This window comes from Neolamprologus brichardi, chromosome 15 (assembly GCF_056152115.1).
Source record: "Neolamprologus brichardi isolate AB-2024 chromosome 15, ASM5615211v1, whole genome shotgun sequence".
Lineage (NCBI taxonomy): Eukaryota > Metazoa > Chordata > Actinopteri > Cichliformes > Cichlidae > Neolamprologus > Neolamprologus brichardi.
In genome coordinates this window covers 24,231,772-24,252,483 of record NC_142118.1, presented here as the reverse complement: position 1 = coordinate 24,252,483, position 20,712 = coordinate 24,231,772, and the positions used below count along the sequence as shown (strand labels likewise).

General features: G+C 43.6%; 1 protein-coding gene across 3 annotated transcripts in view; it reads right to left on the bottom strand.

Annotated features, from left to right (window-relative positions):
• vta1 (vesicle (multivesicular body) trafficking 1) overlaps positions 1–20,712 on the bottom strand; it is a 60,653-nt gene that overhangs the window by 3,968 nt on the left and 35,973 nt on the right. Inside the window, exons 6-7 of one of the 3 annotated variants that reach the window (XM_006793456.3) lie at positions 9,123–9,374; positions 6,787–6,864 (exon numbers count right to left, since the gene is read on the bottom strand). In XM_006793456.3, the coding sequence (XP_006793519.1) occupies positions 6,787–6,864; positions 9,123–9,374 (330 nt within the window). The remainder of the gene's footprint in view (positions 1–6,786; positions 6,865–9,122; positions 9,375–20,712) is intronic. The other 2 variants (XM_035908942.2, XM_006793457.3) reach the window with 2 other exon arrangements.

The window sequence follows — 20,712 nt, the reverse complement described above, 5'->3', positions numbered from 1 at the left end:
AGTAAACAGTTGTGATCGACTTTCTAACAATGATGTTTTAGATCTAAAAATATTTTCACAGCATATTCTTTGTTTTCATTTGTAGTTGTTACGGAATCTATAAGGTCAAGCCTGCAGTGACAAAAAGATGTTTGTTTTTCCTTCTTAAATTCAAAAAAATGTTCTCTAACCAACAAGAACAGCGAAAAAAGGCAAGCTGGGGTTTTATTTGCAGCATATTCCACTCTTGGCCCTCCACCCATCAGAGTCTCTAGGGGCTCACAGCTCAGCCTGAAGAAAACACAGCTCTTATGGTGGGTGTAACACTATAGGATACATAGACCCTCCTTCGTTACAGGACTCCAGAGTATTCTATAGGAAAAGAAAAACACAACCTTGTAAAGATCCTGCCTCCAGGAAACTGGATCATGAGCTCAGAGCATGTTTCTCTTTTCCCTTATCTTTATTGCCCTCTTCTACTTCCCCCTCTGATGCTTCCTCCCCAATGTTTAAGCGCATGTTTTGAGCGTTCAAGCTAGGAGTAACGGTTGTTTGGTTTCTACCTCTCTGACAGATTTTGGAGCTTGGTCATGGACACGGATATGTTCCACCGTCTGTCCCTGCTTACCGGTTACCAGCAGAAACTTTGGTCCTTTAGCACTGCTGTTGGAGCTGTGCTGCTGCTCTGGAAAATTAGATTGATGTTGTATTGTTAAGAAACCTGACCACACAAATGTAGGGTGAGCGGCTGATATCAGACTGAAAGTTTCTGTGAGGTTTCAGACTGAAAATGGCTCACAGTCGCTGCTCCAGCTGTGAGATGGGTGGAGTTCAAGTTATTAACTTAAAAAACAACAACTTGTTTTTATGAAGTATGGGGTCACTGTGTCAGCACGAAGCAGGGGAAAGATGGAAACAACTGCAGAGGCATAAAGATTTGACTTTTTGGACGTACCATTTCAGCTCTATGAGGACAGGTTACAGGTCATAACAGATCAGTGACCAGTCCAATTAACACAAACTGTACAAACTGCCTCCAACCATCACATTCATCCAGTTTTAACTACATTCTAACTTTCTTCTCGTTTATGATCTTTTGCTTCTTACCCGTCTATCCAGTCACAATTCATTTATTTTTGCAAAATTAGTAGACATTAAAAACGCAAGAAATTTCAACACAATAATACAAATAAAATCCTGAAAGAATCCATTCCTAGAGTCCCTGAAAGATTCAATCAAAGTGTTCAAGAATTCAAAGCGTGTTGAAATAGATGCAGTGGATCTTTCATCACTTCTTAAACTGTCTCTGCACATTTCAAATTTTCAATTATGACAAATGAATCCTGTAAATGACATTTATGTAGAGTCTTTGCTCCCTTGTTGATTTGCTTTCTTGTTTGAAACTGTTCCCTCCTCTCTTTGTATCTACGGGTGGTTGATTGGCTCCTTTGGACTCCCATCATCTCTCTTCTACCCTTTATCTGATCATTCCATTATTCCCTCTTTCATCACTCTACTTGTTCAGGATGTTTCACTCCCTCAGTCGATCCTTCCCTCCTCAGAGGACACTCTTTAATGTAAACCAGGCCTCTGCTGCGCTCTCCTCGCTCTACGCTTCGCTCTGCAAACAGACCACGAGACGTGGTCTTGGACGGGACACGTCTCCAAGCCACAAAATGACTGACGGCGCAAAATCGAAACATGTTAACACATTCTGACGAATAATATTCAGTCTCACTGCCGACAACACGAGCAGGTTACTGCAGGCTCTGAATGCTGCAGACACACAGAGTCAAGACAACGACCTCCACTCCAGGGACCTGGTCTGATTCTATTCTTCTTTTCTTTTGTGTTTGAAAAGTAAATATCAGCGTTACTTCAAATGAACACAGCACCTTGGTTGTTTTTGGTGCTACGTAATATTCAGCAAAATTTTCTGGATTTTGCTTTTTAAACACGTTTACTGATTCTACAGGTGACTGACCGACACTGCTGACATCACAATGATAAATCACAGATGTACATGAACGTGTCCATACTTGCCGAGTTGGGCATGAGGCTCAAGTCATTACCATACCATGGTAAGAAATCCAAAAATGATCTAAGATGCGCTACATATTTCTGTTAGACAGTTCGGACACAGTGAACCTCCATTTACAGGGTGTTTCCAGAAACCAGGTTTCTCTGAACAATCCTCAGACGTGACAGTGAGCAGCTGTCACTGGATCTACTTTGTACTCATAAAACAGTCTCACAGAAAAGCAGTGATAAAACATCCAACCATCTGCACAGTCTAAGGGTGATAACTGTCTCTTATGGACAAAGAAAAAAAAATCAATTTAACAAACCACAAAACATGGTGAATTAGCAGATTTCACTTGGAGATTCCACTCAATTCCCATTTTTATAAAAACGGCCAACTACGTGGAAAATGTGTCATACATACGAGAAGTTGTCAGATCAGATATCTGAGTATGACTATGCAGCCTGTAGGCAAGAAAAACAGTTAGTACTCCTGGTTTCTGTCTGTAGTTCACTCACTTCGAGTTTCTTCACAAGTGGAAAATGATGCACATCATCTGCATTGAGCGCCTGTCTGATAACTTTTTCATGAGCAGAACACAAAGTCTTAAATATCCACTACCCACAATGCAAATCTCTGCAGCTTTTCCTTCCCACTGTTGCCACAGCACTTGGCTCGTATGGGTCATGTGATTGTATTGTAGGGTCTTCACAATATAAAGCACCTATCTAAATAAAACTGAACTGATCTGCATTAAATGCATCCACCCTCTTCCTGTCACATAAAAGATGAAAACTAAGATGGAAACTGTCCTCAGCAGTTGTCCTGTAGGTGGCTTTCTAAAATCCTGAGTGTAGATTGTAGAGTTTCCTTAAACATGAGAAAGTTAAGCGCTGGTTAAACGCTGAGGTCACTTGTGTATTTTTGGGCATACCGACCGCAGCAAGACTTTTCTTCCATTAAACAGAGGGAATAAATCTACAGATCCATCCAGCTAATGCTTCTTCTGCACAGTTAATGTGTAACATATGAAACAATAATAACACCAAATTAGTTTTCTACTTTAACATTAACATGGTGGGCGCCTCCATAAAGGACCCCTGAGAGTCTCTGACAAGCAGGGCAGGCTGAAAGAACAGATCAACAGATAATATCTCTCTTGGCTCCGCGGCTCTCGTAAAAAACGCTCCTCTGCTCTTAAAAGTGTCCTGGAGAAGAACGGGAAAGAAATGATTGAATAATGTTTCACCATAAGCCTCTAATCCCCTGGCTGATTTCTCTGAGCTGGGAAAAGACTGGGAAAATATGCTGACTGCATATACTCCACAACTAGAAGAGCCTGAGAGGCAGAGGAGGGGGAAACGTGGAAAAACCAGAGACCACAGCGCTTAACATGGAGGGAGACATTTGAAGAGGGGTGTTTGGAGAGGTGGTCGAAATAAGAAATGATCTCAGGAGTCATTAACTGCAGGATTGCTTGAAATAAAAAGAGTAAATGAAACGAGCTGACAGCTTTCATAATGAGAAATCAATTAGTTTTCAGAAGGTGAGCCAGGAAGGACCCCAGCTGAAACATTCCTATTACCGACTGACGCTGTCAGAATGACTGTTTCTAGATCTTATTATGTTTCTTTGTTCCTTCACTGGTTTTGTTCTCCGTTACAGTGACAGCACTCTGCTCTCCCAGAGTCTCATTCAGAGGGTTAAATCAATGAAAACTGAAAACCAGTGCAGATATTCTTTGTGCTTCTCATGCTGCTACCTGTGCACAATGGTAAATTCTCACAATCGCCCTGCCCAGCCAAAGAGCCACGCAAACAGACACCAACCAGGAGCCATAAATCACACACGGGAGATTACTGCTATGGAAACTGGCATGAATGGGGATGTATATGGATGTATTAGTCCCTGTGCTCATCGGGAACGACTGCGTGCTGTAAAATCTAACCCTGGTGCATTTATAGAGGCCCAGAGTAAGTCAGTGGAACATTAAAAAATCTAGCTGATAACTATACAGCTCTGATATCTTAATGGCATTTCAACGCTGCACTAAAACTCTCGTACAAAATCATGCCAGTGATCAAAAAAATGAGTGACAGTTTGATTAAGAGTTAAAGATTAATGGTACTCTGTTACATCACACATAAACTCAAAGAAAAAAAAAAAGAGGAGACTGACTGAATTAAAAAGTTTGACCCTGCTGCAGAGGAGACGCTCAGGGCTGCCGGAAAGAAACACCTGCTTCTTCACCGCATCTTCATTTCAGAGTCTTCGACAAGTTTTAACGGAGCGCTACGAGCTCCATTTTTCTTCATTATCTGCCTGGACTGAGGCTTAATGCGCTGCATCAAAAAGGCTTTTTCATTTTAATTATAACAGCGATTGGACAAAAGTTTAACTGCCCGAGTCGCACGGTTTATTCAGAACATCTGAACTCACCTTCACAGAAAACTGAAGTTTGAATGATTCAGTGATTTGTCATAAAGTTGCTGCTGAGCCGGCCGACTGAATATTTTTATCTGAGGAACTGCGTGATGCTAGTTTATGCATGACCGGCTGACTAAGCAACCTGCTCAGTCTTTAAGGTTATATGGTATAATATGCTCTATGGCTGCACTGTGCACACTGCAGCAGCGTACAATTCATCCGCAAACATTTTACTTTTTGCTTGCTGCATGACTGACACGTAATCACTGACTGTATAAAGGTGGGCAGGTTTAAGCCTGTGCACCTGCTTCATTTATCCTTGCTGGTAGCTATGCCCATCTTTTATGTCAAGTCAGTGGTCTTCATGGTCTAAATTAAATTTCTTTATGTATTGATGTCACAATAAAGCTGGTTAATCTGCAGCTCATAAACACAGTGATGTGTTACACATTACAATCATTACACAAGCATATACTAAACACTTTTCTATAATCACGCTCTGTTTGCACTGTAACTATCATGAACAGAGTAAAGCAGAAGGCCGCTGTGTCCCTTCTGAATGCATAAATACATTAGATATGAACATTAAATGCGTCACACGTGAGCCATTGTCGTATGTAAAGCCTATTTTTCGGCTGTTCTCAGTTGTTGTCACAGGTTTTTCTTTACTGAGAACCTTTGTGAAGCAGTTCTTTAAACTTTGTGGTTCTTCTGTTTGTGCCATAATAGCAGGTGAATGGAAACACTGATGCTCTGCCAGCCGCTGAGCAGCTTCTTTAAAACACTTTGAAACCACGCGTTTAAAAACAGCAGCAAAGTGTGAATTACGGGAATGATGCTCATCCTGCCCTCCAACCACGCTCCCTCTCTCCCTCTCATTCTGCGGCTGACCGCCAGCAGCTAATGACAGTCTAGACAGCGGCGAAGCGGCGGTGCTGATGTCGTAATGATATGTTAGATGGCAGACAGACGAACGAACGGCGCGAGGTCCAATCAGACAGAGGCCACCATCTCCTCGAGTGCCACTTTCACTGGTTATCTTATGTCTCCTGGTGCTCAGGAGGAAAAAGAGGAAAGCGCCGTTTCTCAGCCTGGTAATGGAAACCGGAAAACAATCCTTCCATCATTTCATCAGGCTCAGTGTGGCAGATTAGCTGCCGTCCTCTTTTTAATTGAGAAATAAATATGAATGGCTCTGCCATCAAAGTCCTGATTCATCACCAAAGTACTCGGCGGGGTTAATGAAATGCTCCGACTCATTACACTCCAAGGCTGTGAGTGAATCTCTGGGAATCTTGTTAGATGTTGCTCTTTATAATTAGCTCTGTGTAACATATTCATGTCGACAGGCGTCTGAAGTCATTTCCTATCATTAAACTCCATTAAGCTCCTTAACGCGAGTCCTCTTGTGCTGCTCATTAACCACATACCGTTAGCTTCCCACTCACTCTCAGGCTCGCCATGTTCGCATCTTCCTTGGTTTATACTCAAGGCGTCTTTCTATCAACAAGTTTTACACATGCGTTTATAAAAAGTTTAATAGGCAAAGAAAAATCCAACAGATTCAGTTTAAGACTCAGCAGCAAAAACTGTCTGTGTTTGCAGCGGCGAGGACAAAGGAAAATGAAACACGTGAAGTTCTAAATTTCTACTTATGTATTAAATTAAATAACTATAATAGTATAAATTATATTTTGTATGTGTGCACAGAACAGAGGAGGAAAACAAAGCTTTTAATATTCTGAATAAATTCTTTGGGACATTTTTGAATGATGTGTCAGGCCATACTCTCCAACATCATCGAAACAGCAAATGATGGAAAGTTACAGGTGAATGGTGCTCGTCCAGAAGAGTTCAGCTCACACTAACACACTTTACCTTTGATTTTATTCTTTTCTTGCACAGAAATATGATTCCAGTGGAGTACGGTGGAGCGACAGACAGAGACCATATGCAGAAACTTTTTTTCATCCTTATATTAATACAATATGTCTGGTAGAGAGCGCTAACCGGAGGCCACCGGGGTCTCAAACTGGATTTAGAGGCAGTCAAAGTTTGGAAACAGTCTCAGGAATTTATTCCAACTGCACATTTTTGCATTTTCACTATAGGAACATTCGGTATCCAGATGAGCGTAGAGAGCAGCAGGAATGGTTGTTGGCCTTAAACCAGTGAGACGTCTTTTAAGAAGCAGTTTTTAAACCAGTTCAATGTGAAAGCAGGATTACCTGCAAACACCAGAGAGCCTCTGACTCAGGTGAACCGCCTGCAGTCTGAGCTTTGTGTTTATAGGGAGTTGGAAGGAAAAGCAGTTGTGTATCGTGTCTGCAGTCATCTGTAAGTGTGTGTTTTCTTACCCTGCTGCTGGGCGCTGAGCAGTGTGGGGTCAACAGTGGGCACTGATCGGGGCATAGGCACAGGTTTAACAGCTTCTGCTGGTCAACAGAAACACTTCAAATTATGATTGTGGTAAATATTCAAGGAAATACTCAGTAACGAATGGCCAAAACTATATTTCTAATAACTATGCCAGTTATCAATAATCAGTGTTTATATCTAACACCTGCGTTAGAGTGCCAAAGATTTCAGAGGACAGACAGGTCAACATCCATCATCTTCCTGACCTCTACCCAGCAGGCCGCAGTATTTCAGCCCCAACATACCCCCATTAGATTATTGGATGCCGTCCTATTTTTCAGTCTGTACATCTCTGAAGCCTCAATCTCAGCTCTGACTGCACAGATATGAATATTTAGTGACAGCTAGCAGAAATCCAGACAAGAAACAACACAATCAAGCGTCTGAAAACGACCAAGCTGCCAACAGATGCTTCACTTTGGATGCTCTCCTAGTGGAAATGAACGAAACGTCACCAACAACACGCTGCGTCACTGCGATCAGGTGGTTATCTTGGAACGAAGCTGCTCTGTAAACCTGTCAGATTTCAGAGCTGTCCTCTGAAAAGTCCCCCTGAGTGTTCATCATCAGTGAGACAGAACTAAACTTTGCACTCAGCCACGCGTGTGAGCAAAGCCCCAAACTCTTTCTCACACACCCGGGCTACAGCCTATCACACGGGTCTGAGCAAAAGCTTTGTTATCAGCAGGGTTCAGTCTCTCCTTGTCTGTCAGCAGGAGCAGGTCCACCTCTGCCTCTCCTATTTGTGCAGCGATGACGGTGGACCGATTGTGTGTGTGTGTGTGTGTGTGTGTGTGTGTGTGTGTGTGTGTGTATGTGTTTGGGGAAAAGTGTGTTTGCACGGTGTGTGCCAGCTCTTTCTGCAGAAGCTTGTGTAATCTATAATCACCTTGAATTACTCGAGGTTTCTGCGTGAATGTTTATTTTTCTATTGTGCCCCATCACTCTGTGCAGGAAGCAAAAAACTAAACACTCAATCCTCCACGCAGATCTATGAGGTGGCAACAGTGCCTACACAAGTGCTCTTATACAACATTTTGCCTTTACGCCGTTTCCATAAGGGAACAATTACATCTCTCTGCACAGAAACACACTTCATTATTACTCTGGATGTTCAGGTCAGCCTCCAAATAAACACAGTCACTGATCGACTCTGCACAAACCTCTGGGCCTCACTTTGGAGAAGTTTTACCTTCTTTATATCCTCCAGAGAACATCTGCAAACATCTGCGCCAGCAAACGTGTGTACATGCGTCTCTCGGGGAGGAGTGTCACTGAAAGCGTCGCCGGTAAATTGCGAGGCCGTCACATACTCGGTGTTATCAGGGGAAATTAGCAGGATTACAGGGCGGGTGACAAGAGAGGCAGCTCTTCTAGTTTAGACCTTTAATGATGGCAGAATAACAGCACGCTGGAAACAACAGTCATGTGATCATGGCATCATTATCAGAATTCATTTATATGACACAACGTTTTCTGTCTATAATTAATCATCCACGTTTCAGTGATTGGACAGACCTGGACCCTCACTGAGCATGCGATGAAGCTAGACCACTAACATCTAAACAGCACTGTGTGTGTGTGTGTGTGTGTGTGTGTGTGTGTGTGTGTGTGTGTGTATGTGTATATGTGTGTGTCTGCTGCAGTGACAGTCTCTTTAAATAAAGTGCTCCATGTGCTGCACAACACAAGTCCCATATTTGACATATTACAGTCTCTCAGACTCTGAAAGTCAGCTGCTGTAAATGACTCTTTCTTAGAAATATCGTACAGCACAATATTATTTACTCTGTTTTAAAGCTACAGAATTTTAAATTGCTGCTATTATTTCATGTTAAACCTCGATGTTCAGAGGCACGGCGGGCCCAGTGCGCTCAGAGGAAGCACGATTTAATACTGGCGTTTTAAACTGTTTGCATCGTAACGTAGTAACCTCAGAGAGGTGTGGCAGGCTGATACGTGTTGTTTTAATGTATTTGCACACAGATTTCCAGAGACGGATCCAAACACGGACAGATCTGATTGGTCCTCTGAGCTAAATGCTGCTGTGTGACAATGACATAAAACCACTGTGAGATTTTCGAAAGACAGCAGAACTATGCATGTAGCTGAGGCTGATGGACAATGTGAAGTGAAATGTTTTGCTGGACAAGGACACATGTGTCAAACATGGAGAGCTCAGCACGTACACTGAGCTTGCTATAGACTAAACCGAGTGACCAGCGTGTTGACATGTGGCCACGCTGTTTGTACACACAGCCAACCTCTGTCGTACCTGCAGGCGGCGGCAGCTCGGCCGGCGTGTTGGCCGGAGCGTGGGCTCCTGGTGGGATGTGGATGTTGTTGTAGTTTGTGGTCGGAGGACCTGATGGGGCTGATCCTGGACCGGAAGCAAAACCTATGCCAGGGGCGGAGCCTGGAACCGAACTGTGGTCCTGGTCTTCGGAGGCCTGTGAAGGCGGACCGCCCCTAAAAGAACCCCCGTGGGAGAGGCCCAGGCCGGAGAAGCCTTCAGCTCCAAAGTCATCTATCAGAGAGAGAGAGAGAGAGAGAGAGAGAGAGAGAGAGAGAGAGAGAGAGAGAGAGAGAGAGAGAGAGAGAGAGAGAGAGAGAGATTAACTATGAGGATTTCTTCAATGGACAGCAGCTCCAATACAACCTAATGGAACATTGTTTATGGAAACTCATTTTGCTTTCACACTTGTGAATCACTTCCATATCTCAGAGTTTCAGTGGATCATGAACGAATTTCTGTTTTCACTGGCACGCGGTTTCTCAGCTGAAGAAACGTGAGAGCAGCGTGGCTGGGATCGGATCCACCCACCTGATTTCACCACTTTCCAGCCCGTCACTGCGCCCTGTCCACACAGGGTAAAATGGAAACACGGGGATAGAAGTGTAAGTGACGGATCGTGAAATAAGAAAAGTCTTTGTAGCTCACATCAGCCCGGATCATTTACAACCGGTGCCTTTGGTGCTCATCATGCTGCTTACCCTCAGACTCGGTTCAAGTTTCTGTGTCTAAAAGTGAAAAATGACATTTTTTACCACACGTCAGGATGCAGGAGGTGAACAGAGAAGCTTAAAGCTTTTGGCCTCACTTGGTTTCAATCACACAGTGTAAAAGGGTTCTTCATCAAAAGCACATCAGGTGGAATCCAAAAATGAGTTTGGGGAAAATGATTAGAATTCATGAGAATCTGATTAAAGTGAACAGAAAGGAGGTGTGTAAATCCCACAGATATTACATCAGAAATTGGTTTCAGATGGAGTGTGCAGCGGGGCATGTGTGAGCATTTGATGGAGCGACTGCAGGACTGCAGATGACTGATCGCCCTTGTTTGTTGGTATTCTGTTGCACTTTTAAACACATCACAGGACTGGGGACGTTACACCAGCCACTGACTCCTCTGATTACATTACACCAGTTTATTTTCTGTTATCGACCCGTTAAGCATCATTTATTCAATATAGAAACACAGTTTACAGCAGACCTTCCCAAAGTGTGGGGCCCGCCCCCTAGGGGGTGCGCAGGGCCATGGCAGGGGGGCGCGGTATGAAAAGGAAAAAAACTAGACGCTTGGACACAGCTAGCATGGGCACCCACAGAAACGCAAAGCAGGAGATGAAGCATTGCTGAATATGTTTCCAAACCAACTTCATTCTAAGCCAAAGACTAGAAAATATGGTGAAGCATATCTGCCCTTTGGCTTCACCTGCACAAGTGCCGAGGTAGGTCTCCCCTGCAGAATTGCTTTTCCCTTGTTGGGAGCACCGCTGGGCTCTTCAAATCACGGACAAACAGTATGCCACATTCTTGATTTTTAGTTCACAAACACTTCTTGTAATGATAGTTAGTCATTACAACTCCTGACATTTTGGAGATGTTAGCTCTTTATACAGTAAAGTTACAGTAGGATACAAATAACATCTGGCTGATCCTGCCACGATTTGTTCCCTGGGTTCAAATCACGGACAAACAGTATCCCACATTATGCACAGAGAGGCATTTTTTTTTAAATGTATTGATAGCAATGTTGAATATTATTATACAGGAAAAAAAACAACTACACGTAAAATAATCACACCGTGAGGCCTCTGCCTTTGTAAATGGAGGGACAGTAACTGCGTGTAAAACCTGAAGACAGTCAGATTAACAGTAACAGTATTTTGTCTCTATCTGCTATTCTGCAATTCTGCAACCTTCGAGCCCTCACTCAGTGGCAACAGGTACACTGAGGTTTGTCACACCTGTACACTCACGTTCTGAGTGGAACTCTGGGAGGTAACGTCATGAACAAAGGTGTCAGAGTTGAACATGCAGTGACAGAGAGTAATAATCATCCTGAAACAAGGACAGAGCCTTCTGAAACACATGAAACTGCAGTGATTTCACCTCCTGACTGCAAGCCCGCAGACTCAGCAACCACACCTAACACAAAGAAAACACTTCTTGACAACCAGAGATGTTTGCAGAGATTAAGCTACTGGGCTGGATGTGCAGACACAGGCTGGATTTGACACCACGTTAGAGCCCAGCTTGTGTCATTACTGCATCAGAGACAAAAAGGCAGACGGGCATGAAGCAGAGATCTGACACTTTAGCTGGACCGCTCCATCTTTCATTAAGTTGTTAAACCGTGAACGTCCACACCCCTTCATTGTGGAGTCACATCTGCGCACGCATGCACACACTTTCTCAATGCTCAAATATTTGTTACGATCTGTGCATCAGACTGAAAACTATATGAATAAACTATATTACAGTCTGTAAGTTTTTTTTATCTCTTATTTGTTTTTTGTTGGTACACCTGTACATGTACAACTGTGTGTGCACCTATGCCTGTGCTCCAAACAGCTCAACACTCTGTTAATGTTTATGTACTTTAAATTTTCTTTTCCCAGCATTAACGGTCCAGTCAGCGCTCAAGCAGCTATAGCATGCTACCAGGGCTATGCTGGATTTACAGAGGAGACATTATAAGACTGAAATCTATAGGAGCCTTATGCAACAGCATAGACAGCGGGAGCGTAACCTCTGGAGGAAAGCTTCTCAAACCCTCTTTCAAGGCAATTACAGCACTTCCCCCCTCCTTTATTTTCTTATAGACTGATGAGTCTGTAAATGCAGCAGTTTTGGTACGCCTTTAAAATCATGCACAAATACACAAAAGCTGCAGAATAGTGACACTTCCAGCAGGAGCCTCCTTAAGGAAATCATTAAATCTAACCCACAGCTGCATCAACTCGACCACAGTTTGCCCCACACCTCCCCAAAAGAACACACACGCGCGCACACACACACACGCTATGATTATTCAGGGAATGATTTTGGGTTTCAGCTCGAAAAGTCTGTCAGACTCTGACTCTTGTTTGTTATTTGTTTATTTTGCCGTTTGATGTTTGTAAAACTGCTTAAACAGCACTAATACCATGTATCAGAGTAATTACTGTTCACCCCTCGCTGCAGTACTGGGATAACAAATAACCGTTTCTTCAAATAGATTTTACATTGCATCCGTTAAGTAATATTCATGTTTGATATTCTTTCATGTCACTTTGTGAGTTTCAAAGAATATGATTTTGTGGGTCAACTGAAAAGTACACATTATTATTTTCACCCTGAACATCAATGAAAAGGTCAAACATGGAATCCGAGACTCAAAGTTTTCTGTGCTCACAGAGTGTCAGTTTGCAAAGTCACATTAGATCATATTAATTAAGGTGGAACGGCTTTTTCTCCTTTTTATAACTGCTTAATTAGTGATAATCATCTCGCTGTGAATGGCAGTGGATCCTGAAAGGCACTTTTCCCCACACTACTGTAAGGTTTCAGTGGAGCTGTGTGCCATGAATGAAACATAGTGTGAAGTACAGCATCAGCTTTTTTGCCAGCAGGAGATTTTCTGAAGGTCAGAATGGAGACGTTACAGATTTATGTGCAATCATAGAGAAAGTATCGACTCCATTCACAAACACAGTCAGTATCAGGCGTGTTAACACTGGGCAGCAGCTCATTATGTGGTTATGAGTTTTTGTCTATATCAACAGAAGTTTCACTCAAAGTTCCCCTGTTTACTCCCGTCTTCCTTTCTCTGCTCTCCCTAAACCACTGAATGATAAACACCTGGCAGCCATGACACCTGTAGCTCATTCAAAGTGTTCTGTAACTGAAACCGAAGAGCAGACAGGGAGCTCACAGCAGCCAAACTATGAACGCTATCAACTCTTACTGCTGCCCAAATCACACTCTGAACCCAGTCACATCATCATCATCAATATTATCACCATCCCCTTTGATCGGTCTAATCAGGCTGGTATAAAGCTGGTGAGTGAGCTGTGGGAGTAAATGGAGATTGTGGCCAGTGTCCTTCCTGCTCTGCTTCCTTGTTTACAGCAGTGGGTGAGTGAATGCCACAGCGGCAGTCCTGCTGCCGGACGCTGTGCAGCTCTGTGGTATAAAGATTGGCTGAGTGTCTTGCCAAAGGGCACTTGTTAAAAAGCAGTTTCTGAGCTTGGCATAGCTTTATGGCCTGCATTTGTATAGCGCTTTACTCAGTCCCTAAGGACCCCAAAGCGCTTTACACTACATTCAGTCATTCAAAAAGGCAGACGGAACCACCAACGCACCGATGTCTGAGGGAGTCCGCCCCCGGCAGGGGAAGTGGTGGGGGGAGATAGCCCTCCAAACCTTGGAGGGCCTGAGATGTCCTCAGAGAGGTGGCGTCTGATACCCAACCTGACATATAGACACAGACATACAGGCACACACAGATACAAACATCCATTCCCACCCTCATGCTCTCATATGCACTTACTCCACACTCAACCAACGTGGAGACAGACATAAAGAGACGCTGTACACACAATCACACTCCCCAAGCGTACTCTACGAACCGGGTCTAGGTACCCTTGCCCCTGGAGGGGGGAACTGCAGCCAGACCCAGGTGGTGCTACCCTTTTCCCTGCGGTGGGGAGAAGCAGACCGCCCCGACTCCGCAGCAGCAGGGAGGCCCCACATTCCGGACCCCAGTCGGACGGCCAACTCCTCCTCCTAGCCCCCCCGCTCCAGCAGGCCGCAGAGAACGGGGGTGAGAGAAGACTCCTAACCTCCCTCCACCCACTCATTGTAGTGTTGATGTATGTGTGTTCTAAGGTGCATTTAAAACAAAGGAGGGCATGGAGGTACCTGCCAGACAGCAGCAGGTAAGCGCATAGCCCCTCCTGCTAGCCCTCAATGTCTACGTGTATTTAAAATTGAGAGGTGGGCAACGACGCCAGGGGTGAGGTGTACACCCTGATGGTAATTTGGATTCCGTGTAGCGTGCCCACCCCCAAGATCCTATATGTATGTGCAATGAGAGTGTGAGTAATGTGAATGTCTAAGTTGTGGGATAAAATTGAGGCAGAGGCAGCCAGAAGGGGACGGGGGGGGGGGGGGTTACCTCCTCTGCACGCAGGTGACACACCGCTACTCCAAGGCCCTACATGTGTGGGTGGTTGTGGTGGAGCGGGAAGAGGGAGGCAGCTGGAGATGGGGAGGGAAGGAAGGGAGGGGCAAGTGACCCCTCCCTGGAGCCAGCTCCCCCGCTGACCCCAGTAGGCAACCCCATACTCCGCGACCCGCCAGGGAAAGGGGGCCCAGGCCCATCCGAACCGGAGCCCAGTGCAGCGGCGCCGCCCGGCCCCACAGAGCCCGGGACAGTCCACCCAACCCCACCACAGAGAAAACTGCACCCACCCCATCATCCACTCATCTTCCAGACTACATAAGACAATAGACGCCCAGGCTGAGATCTTCCTCCACCTCTCCTGTATCTCCCCCTCTTGCAGAGAGAGTTCCTGAAGAGAGGAAAGCTCCTGCAAGATGTGACAACCCCCCCCCACCAGTTGAAGAGCCCCCCAGGTGGCTCGACGAACCGGCGGAACCCTGCGCCAGGGCTGGGCCCCCATACACCCACCCGCCCACAACCCCGGCAACACACCAACCAGGACCCAAGCCCCCGAGGCCCGGCCAGGGCCCCAGGCCAGAGCCGGAGCGCCCCCAGAACCTCACGCCCGTCCCGGACCCACCCAGGGGCAGCCAGGCTACCAGGTCAGTAACCCCCGTCCGTCAGCACAGACCCTCCCCTAGCCCTGCTGCACGCAGCCACGAGGAAACCGTCACCTAAGAGCCAACAGAGCCCGTAATTGGCCATGACCGCTACCCCGGGTTGAGCCCCCCAAGGAAGATGCTCCTGGGGAACCCCTCGAAGCCCTAAGCCTGACCCTACCCCCACACCAATCACAACAGTGAAGGCGAGACCAAACTATGACCCCCCACCCCCACTAGGTGATGGAGCTGATCAAAGGAGCCCAGAGCGATTGATCTGATGTGGTGGCAGAGGCTGTATCAAGACTAATGTAATCTAATAGATAATTTCTATATTGGTTAGAATTAAGATTGTTTTTATTCTTCCAGTTCATGAGGACTGTTTTCTTTGCTATGCATAGGGCAGTGAAAACCATATGGGCTATATTCTTTTCTGAAGTGACATTATCTAAGCTGCCCAACAAACACACTAAGGGGGAAGTTGGAATGTTACATTTCAGACACTTTGATAAGTCTTCACATATCTCGCGCCAAAACTTCTGAACTGGTGGACAGAACTAAAGAGCGTGGATATAATTGTCCGGTGAATTGGTTTGGCAGTGTGAGCAGTTGTTGGTAGACGTAAAGCCCATCTTGAACATCCGATGACCTGTATAGTGCACTCTATGTAGTATTTTGTATTGAATTAATTGAAGACTGGGATTTCTGATTAGATGAAAGGTTTTTAAGCAAATCTGAGACCAGAAGTTTTGGTCTAAGTTAACTGATAAATCCGCTTCCCATTTTGCAATAGGAAGTGATATTGATTCATCTGTTTTAGAAAGCATTCTGTATATTTTGGATAGTAATTTGGGGGTTTTAAGAGTAAGAAATTGAACCACACTTGGTGGTGTTTGTAGTTCAACTTGACCCGGTTTAAATTTCTTTTTTACTATGGATTTAATTTGTTGATATTCTAAAAATCTTTTCTTGTTGATCCCATATTGTGTAACTAGTTTGTCAAATGAAATAAATTCTGTTCCTTCTAGTATATGTTCTACATATTTGATTCCTTTACCACTCCAATCTGAAAAGTTTATCATATTATTGTTTTGTAATATGTCAGGGTTGTTCCAGATAGGTGTACGTTTGCATGGGATTAATGAAGACTCAGCTCAACTTCAGAAACTCCCACCATGCTGTCAGAGAAGAGCTGATGTTGATGCTTTTGAAGCATTCATGTCGTTGGATGTTTGAGCTGATAAATGGTAGATCTGAAATCTCTAGATAATTGCAAAGTGCTTGTTCTACATCTAGCCAAGGTTCATCTAAGAGGGTATGTTTTAGCCATCCTGAGATAAACTGAAGCCTGTTGGCTAAGAAGTAGTGCTGAAAGTTAGGTAGTTCTAATCCTCCTTTATCCTTGGTCTTTTGTAATGTTTTTAAGCTTATACGTGGGGGCTTATTTTTCCAAAGGAATTTGGACATATATGAATCTAGAGATCTGAACCAATCTTGCGGCGGTTTAGTTGGGATCACTGAGAATAAATAATTTATTTTTGGTAATACCATCATTTTTATAGCTGCAACCCTTCCCATGAGTGATATGGGTAGACATTTCCATCTAGCCAGATCACCTTCTACTTTCTTTAAAAGTGGGGTATGGTTTAATTTAGTTAGATCTGCAAGCTTGGGAGAAATATTAATACCTAAATATTTTATATTTCCCGATTGCAGTGGAGTAGAAGAGGAATTATGGAAGGAGCAATTAATCGGAAGGACTGTAGATTTTGACCAGTTAATTGAGTAATCTGATATTCTTGCAAAAGAGTTTATCAATTCAATCACCCCAGAGATATTGGTTTGTGAATTTTGGAGAAAGAGTAACACATCATCCGCATAAAGGCTGATTTTATGTTCCACGTTCTTGCATTTTATGCCCTTAATTGCTGAATTCTGTCTAATTGCTGCTGCTAGTGGTTCGATAAAAATTGCAAACAGTGAAGGGGAGAGTGGGCATCCCTGCCTGGTGCCCCTCAGGAGACATAAGCTGGAGGATGTCTGGTCATTTGTTCTGACACAAGCTGTTGGGGAATTATATAATATTTTTAACCAGTTAATGAAAGAAGATCCAAAACCAAATTTGTGTAAAGTTGCAAATAGAAATTTCCAGTTAACTCTGTCAAACGCTTTTTCTGCATCTAAGGAAAATATTGTAGTTTCAAGGTTTTTACTGTATGAGTAGTCTATTAAATTAAGTAATCTACGTGTATTTGTTGATGAGTGCCTACCTTTTATGAAACCAGTTTGGTCAGGATGAATTAAGAGGGGGGTTATTTTCTCTAGTCTCTTTGAGAGAGCTTTGCAGATTATTTTGAGGTCTACATTTATAAGGGATATTGGACGATAGCTTGAGGGATATACAGGGTCTTTGCCTGGTTTTAGCAGGAGATTAATGTTTGCAGAATTCATATTTGATGGAAGTCTGCCCTTTTCTTTGATTTCTAACAAAGTTCTGTAAAAAGCTGGTGCTAGAATCATCCAGAATTCTTTGTAGAATTCTGCAGGAAAGCCGTCTGGACCTGGAGCCTTATTATTGGACATACTTATCAGGGCTTCCTGGAGTTCACCTGATGTCAGTGGCAAATCCAGTGCCATTGCTTGAGAGTCTAATAATTTTGGGAGAGTTATGTTGTCTAAAAACTGATCAATTTCCTTTTTAGATGGGTTTATTTGTGGTGAATACAACGTTTTATAGAAATCCCTGAAAATGTTGTTTATTTGTTTCGGTTCATATATTGTGTTCCCAGATGAATCTTGAACAGCACATATAGTTGTTTTTTCTTTATTTATTTTTAGCTGGTTTGCTAGAAATTGACCGGATTTATTACTATGTTCATAATTTTGTAAGCGTAGTCTTTGTACTAAGAATTTTGTTTTTTTTAATCAATTATCTCATTTAATTCTAGTTTTGTTTTGCGTATTTTGTTCAATGTTTCCTGATCTTGGTGGGACGCGTAGGCTTCTTCTAGTGATTTGATGGTTTTTTCTAATTCCTGAATATTTTTGTTTTCTTTTTTCTTTTTATGTGATGAGAAAGAAATTATTTTACCTCTCATCACAGCTTTCCCTGCTTCCCATAAAACAGAAGCTGATGTTCCGGGAGTGTCATTAAAGTCTAAATATGAAGTCCACTCTTTTTTAAAATATTTAATAAAGTCTTCATCTTTAAGCAGTGATGTATTAAATCTCCAGTTTTTACTTGGCATAGTATTATTCTTGTGCATTAGTGTTAAAGATACAGGAGCATGATCGCTGAAAGCTATAGGGTGAATCTCAGTGTCTGAAACGTCACTCAGCAATGAGCTGCTGACCAAAAAATAATCCAAACGAGAGTAGGAGTGATAAACATGGTGGGGTGAAGGGAGCGCCATGCATCGCAAAGACCAAAGTCGCTCATATACTGTTTGATTATATTTGTGGACTGCCAATTACGCTGAGTTCCTGCTGTATTGAGCCTATCCATTTCTTCATTTAGTCCAAGGTTGAGGTCGCCTCCATCGCCAGTCATTCACCCATTCACACACACATTCACACACTGGCAACAGCAAGCTACATTGTAGCCACAGCTGCCCTGGGGCGCACTGACAGAGGCGAGGCTGCCGGACACTGGCGCCATCGGACCCTCTGACCACTACCAGTAGGCAAACATGGGGTTAGTATCTTGCCCAAGGATATTTGGCATGCAGCCAGGTGGCAGCCTGGGATCGAACCACCGACCTTCTGATTAGTGGCTGACCTGCTCTGCCACCTGAGCTGACCAGACCCTCAGCCCTCCAGCTGGCGTCTGGAGGCCGGTCGCTGCTTACAGGCACTACTTTGAGCCCTTCTCTGCTTTTGTCCCTTATTAATTCATTTTATTTATTTATTGCCTTTTTCTGTTGCTCTGGATGAAATATATTTTCCCCTTTCTAAGGACCTGTACATCCCCAAACTCATTTCCACCGTGGACACCAGCCAAGGCCACAAGCTGCTGTAGTCCTGCTTAAAACTCCTGACCAGTTGTTGTGAGAAAAAGAATCATGACTATTAACTTCTAAGCTTCACCATTCATAAATCCCCGAATCCTAACCAACTCTGGTAGAAGACAAACTTTGCTTACTTCCACTTTCCCCCCTTTTACATTTAACCAGTCAAGGTGGTCAACAAATTACACTTCATAGTTTTCATGCCTTTAAAGATCATCAAAACAGCACCGGTTTCATTATCACTGGCTTTCTATGAAAATCTTATCTACAGTGAGCCATTCAGCTGCTTCTGCCTGCCCACAGCTGTTGTTCATCTGCAAGCTGCTTAGCAACCCACATCCATCCCAGCTCCTTTCATGGCTTTTGTGACTTTATCAATGGGATATCAGTTCATTTATTCTGACTGTTGTTTGCTTTTAGCTGATTGGAGCATGGACCAAGGTCCCGGGTTTGCCTGTTGTTCCCTTGTTTTATTCATTCTCTCACTTTTGCCATATAATACATACATAAAACTAACACACAAGAAGTTCTCAAGCATTAGACTTCCAGAAAAGATCCAAAGAACAGACAATGTCTTTTCTGTGAAGGTTAAAGACGTGAGGATCACATTATTTAGACCAACAGCTGCTTTGCACGATTCACAGATTGAAATAATCCTCATTTATTTTCTGATGAGCATTAGTTAACCCAGAAGCTGTTTTAGCCCCTCCCCATTTCATCCAAGGTTCTTCTGACTGAGGTTGTAGCTGACGTTGTCTGAGAAGACCATATTAGGGTCTGAGAGCCTGAAACAGTGTTTGGAGATGGAAACTGGAGATGGAAAAGCACAACAGCTCCACTTTGATTTAACCGTCTCCAAATTTACTTCACCAACCCTCGCAACGCATCAAAGAACCACTGTTGACTTGAATCCTTCATAGGAGGGATAATGGCCATAAAGCTCTTTAATAACTGTGTCAGTAAGGCTACGTTCACACTGCAGGCGAAAGCACATCAAATCCGATTTTTTTACCCTATGCGACCCATATCCGATCATGGTATGACAGTGTGAACGGCACAAATCCGATATTTTCAAATCTGATCTGGGTCACTTTCGTATGTGGTCCTGAATCCGATACATATCCGATGTTTTAGAAAGCGACTGCTGTTTGAACGGTCATGTCGCATTAAATCCGTCTTTTACGTCACTGACACAAGACAGACGCAAATTATCAGCTCCGGAGAAGCGCCCGATAAGACATCGCAAACACTTCCTGGCCATCCAGCGTAGATGTTAGTGAAACTGTTGGGAAGACAACGTTGGAGAAACGTGAACATTTTATTTGCACTGTATAATCTGCAGATTCTGACAGAAATCTGCAACTATCCTTTGAAGCACCGCTCCTCTCTAAAACAGCAATAAGGATAATTGTTAGGTTATTTACATTATTATGTAAATAACCTAATAACTTAAAGCAAAAATTAGGAAACGTAAAGTCCGAAGTCTTTATATTAAGGGCCATCAGTCTTTGAGGGTTCACACTAGAGCACGTTTGCTGTCGCATTTTATTTGTAGTGTGAACAAGCAGACAAAAAAATCAGATTTGATCAAAAAATCGGAATTGAGCATTAACACCTGCAGTGTGAACGTAGTCTTAGTATTATACACCAGCCGGTCAGTCAGAATGGATTTGTGGGCTTCACAGGGCCTTAATTAAAAATCTGTTTATCCAACTGTCACTAAGGACCCCCCCCAATACACACCGACCTTCTGTGTTGCTAGATTT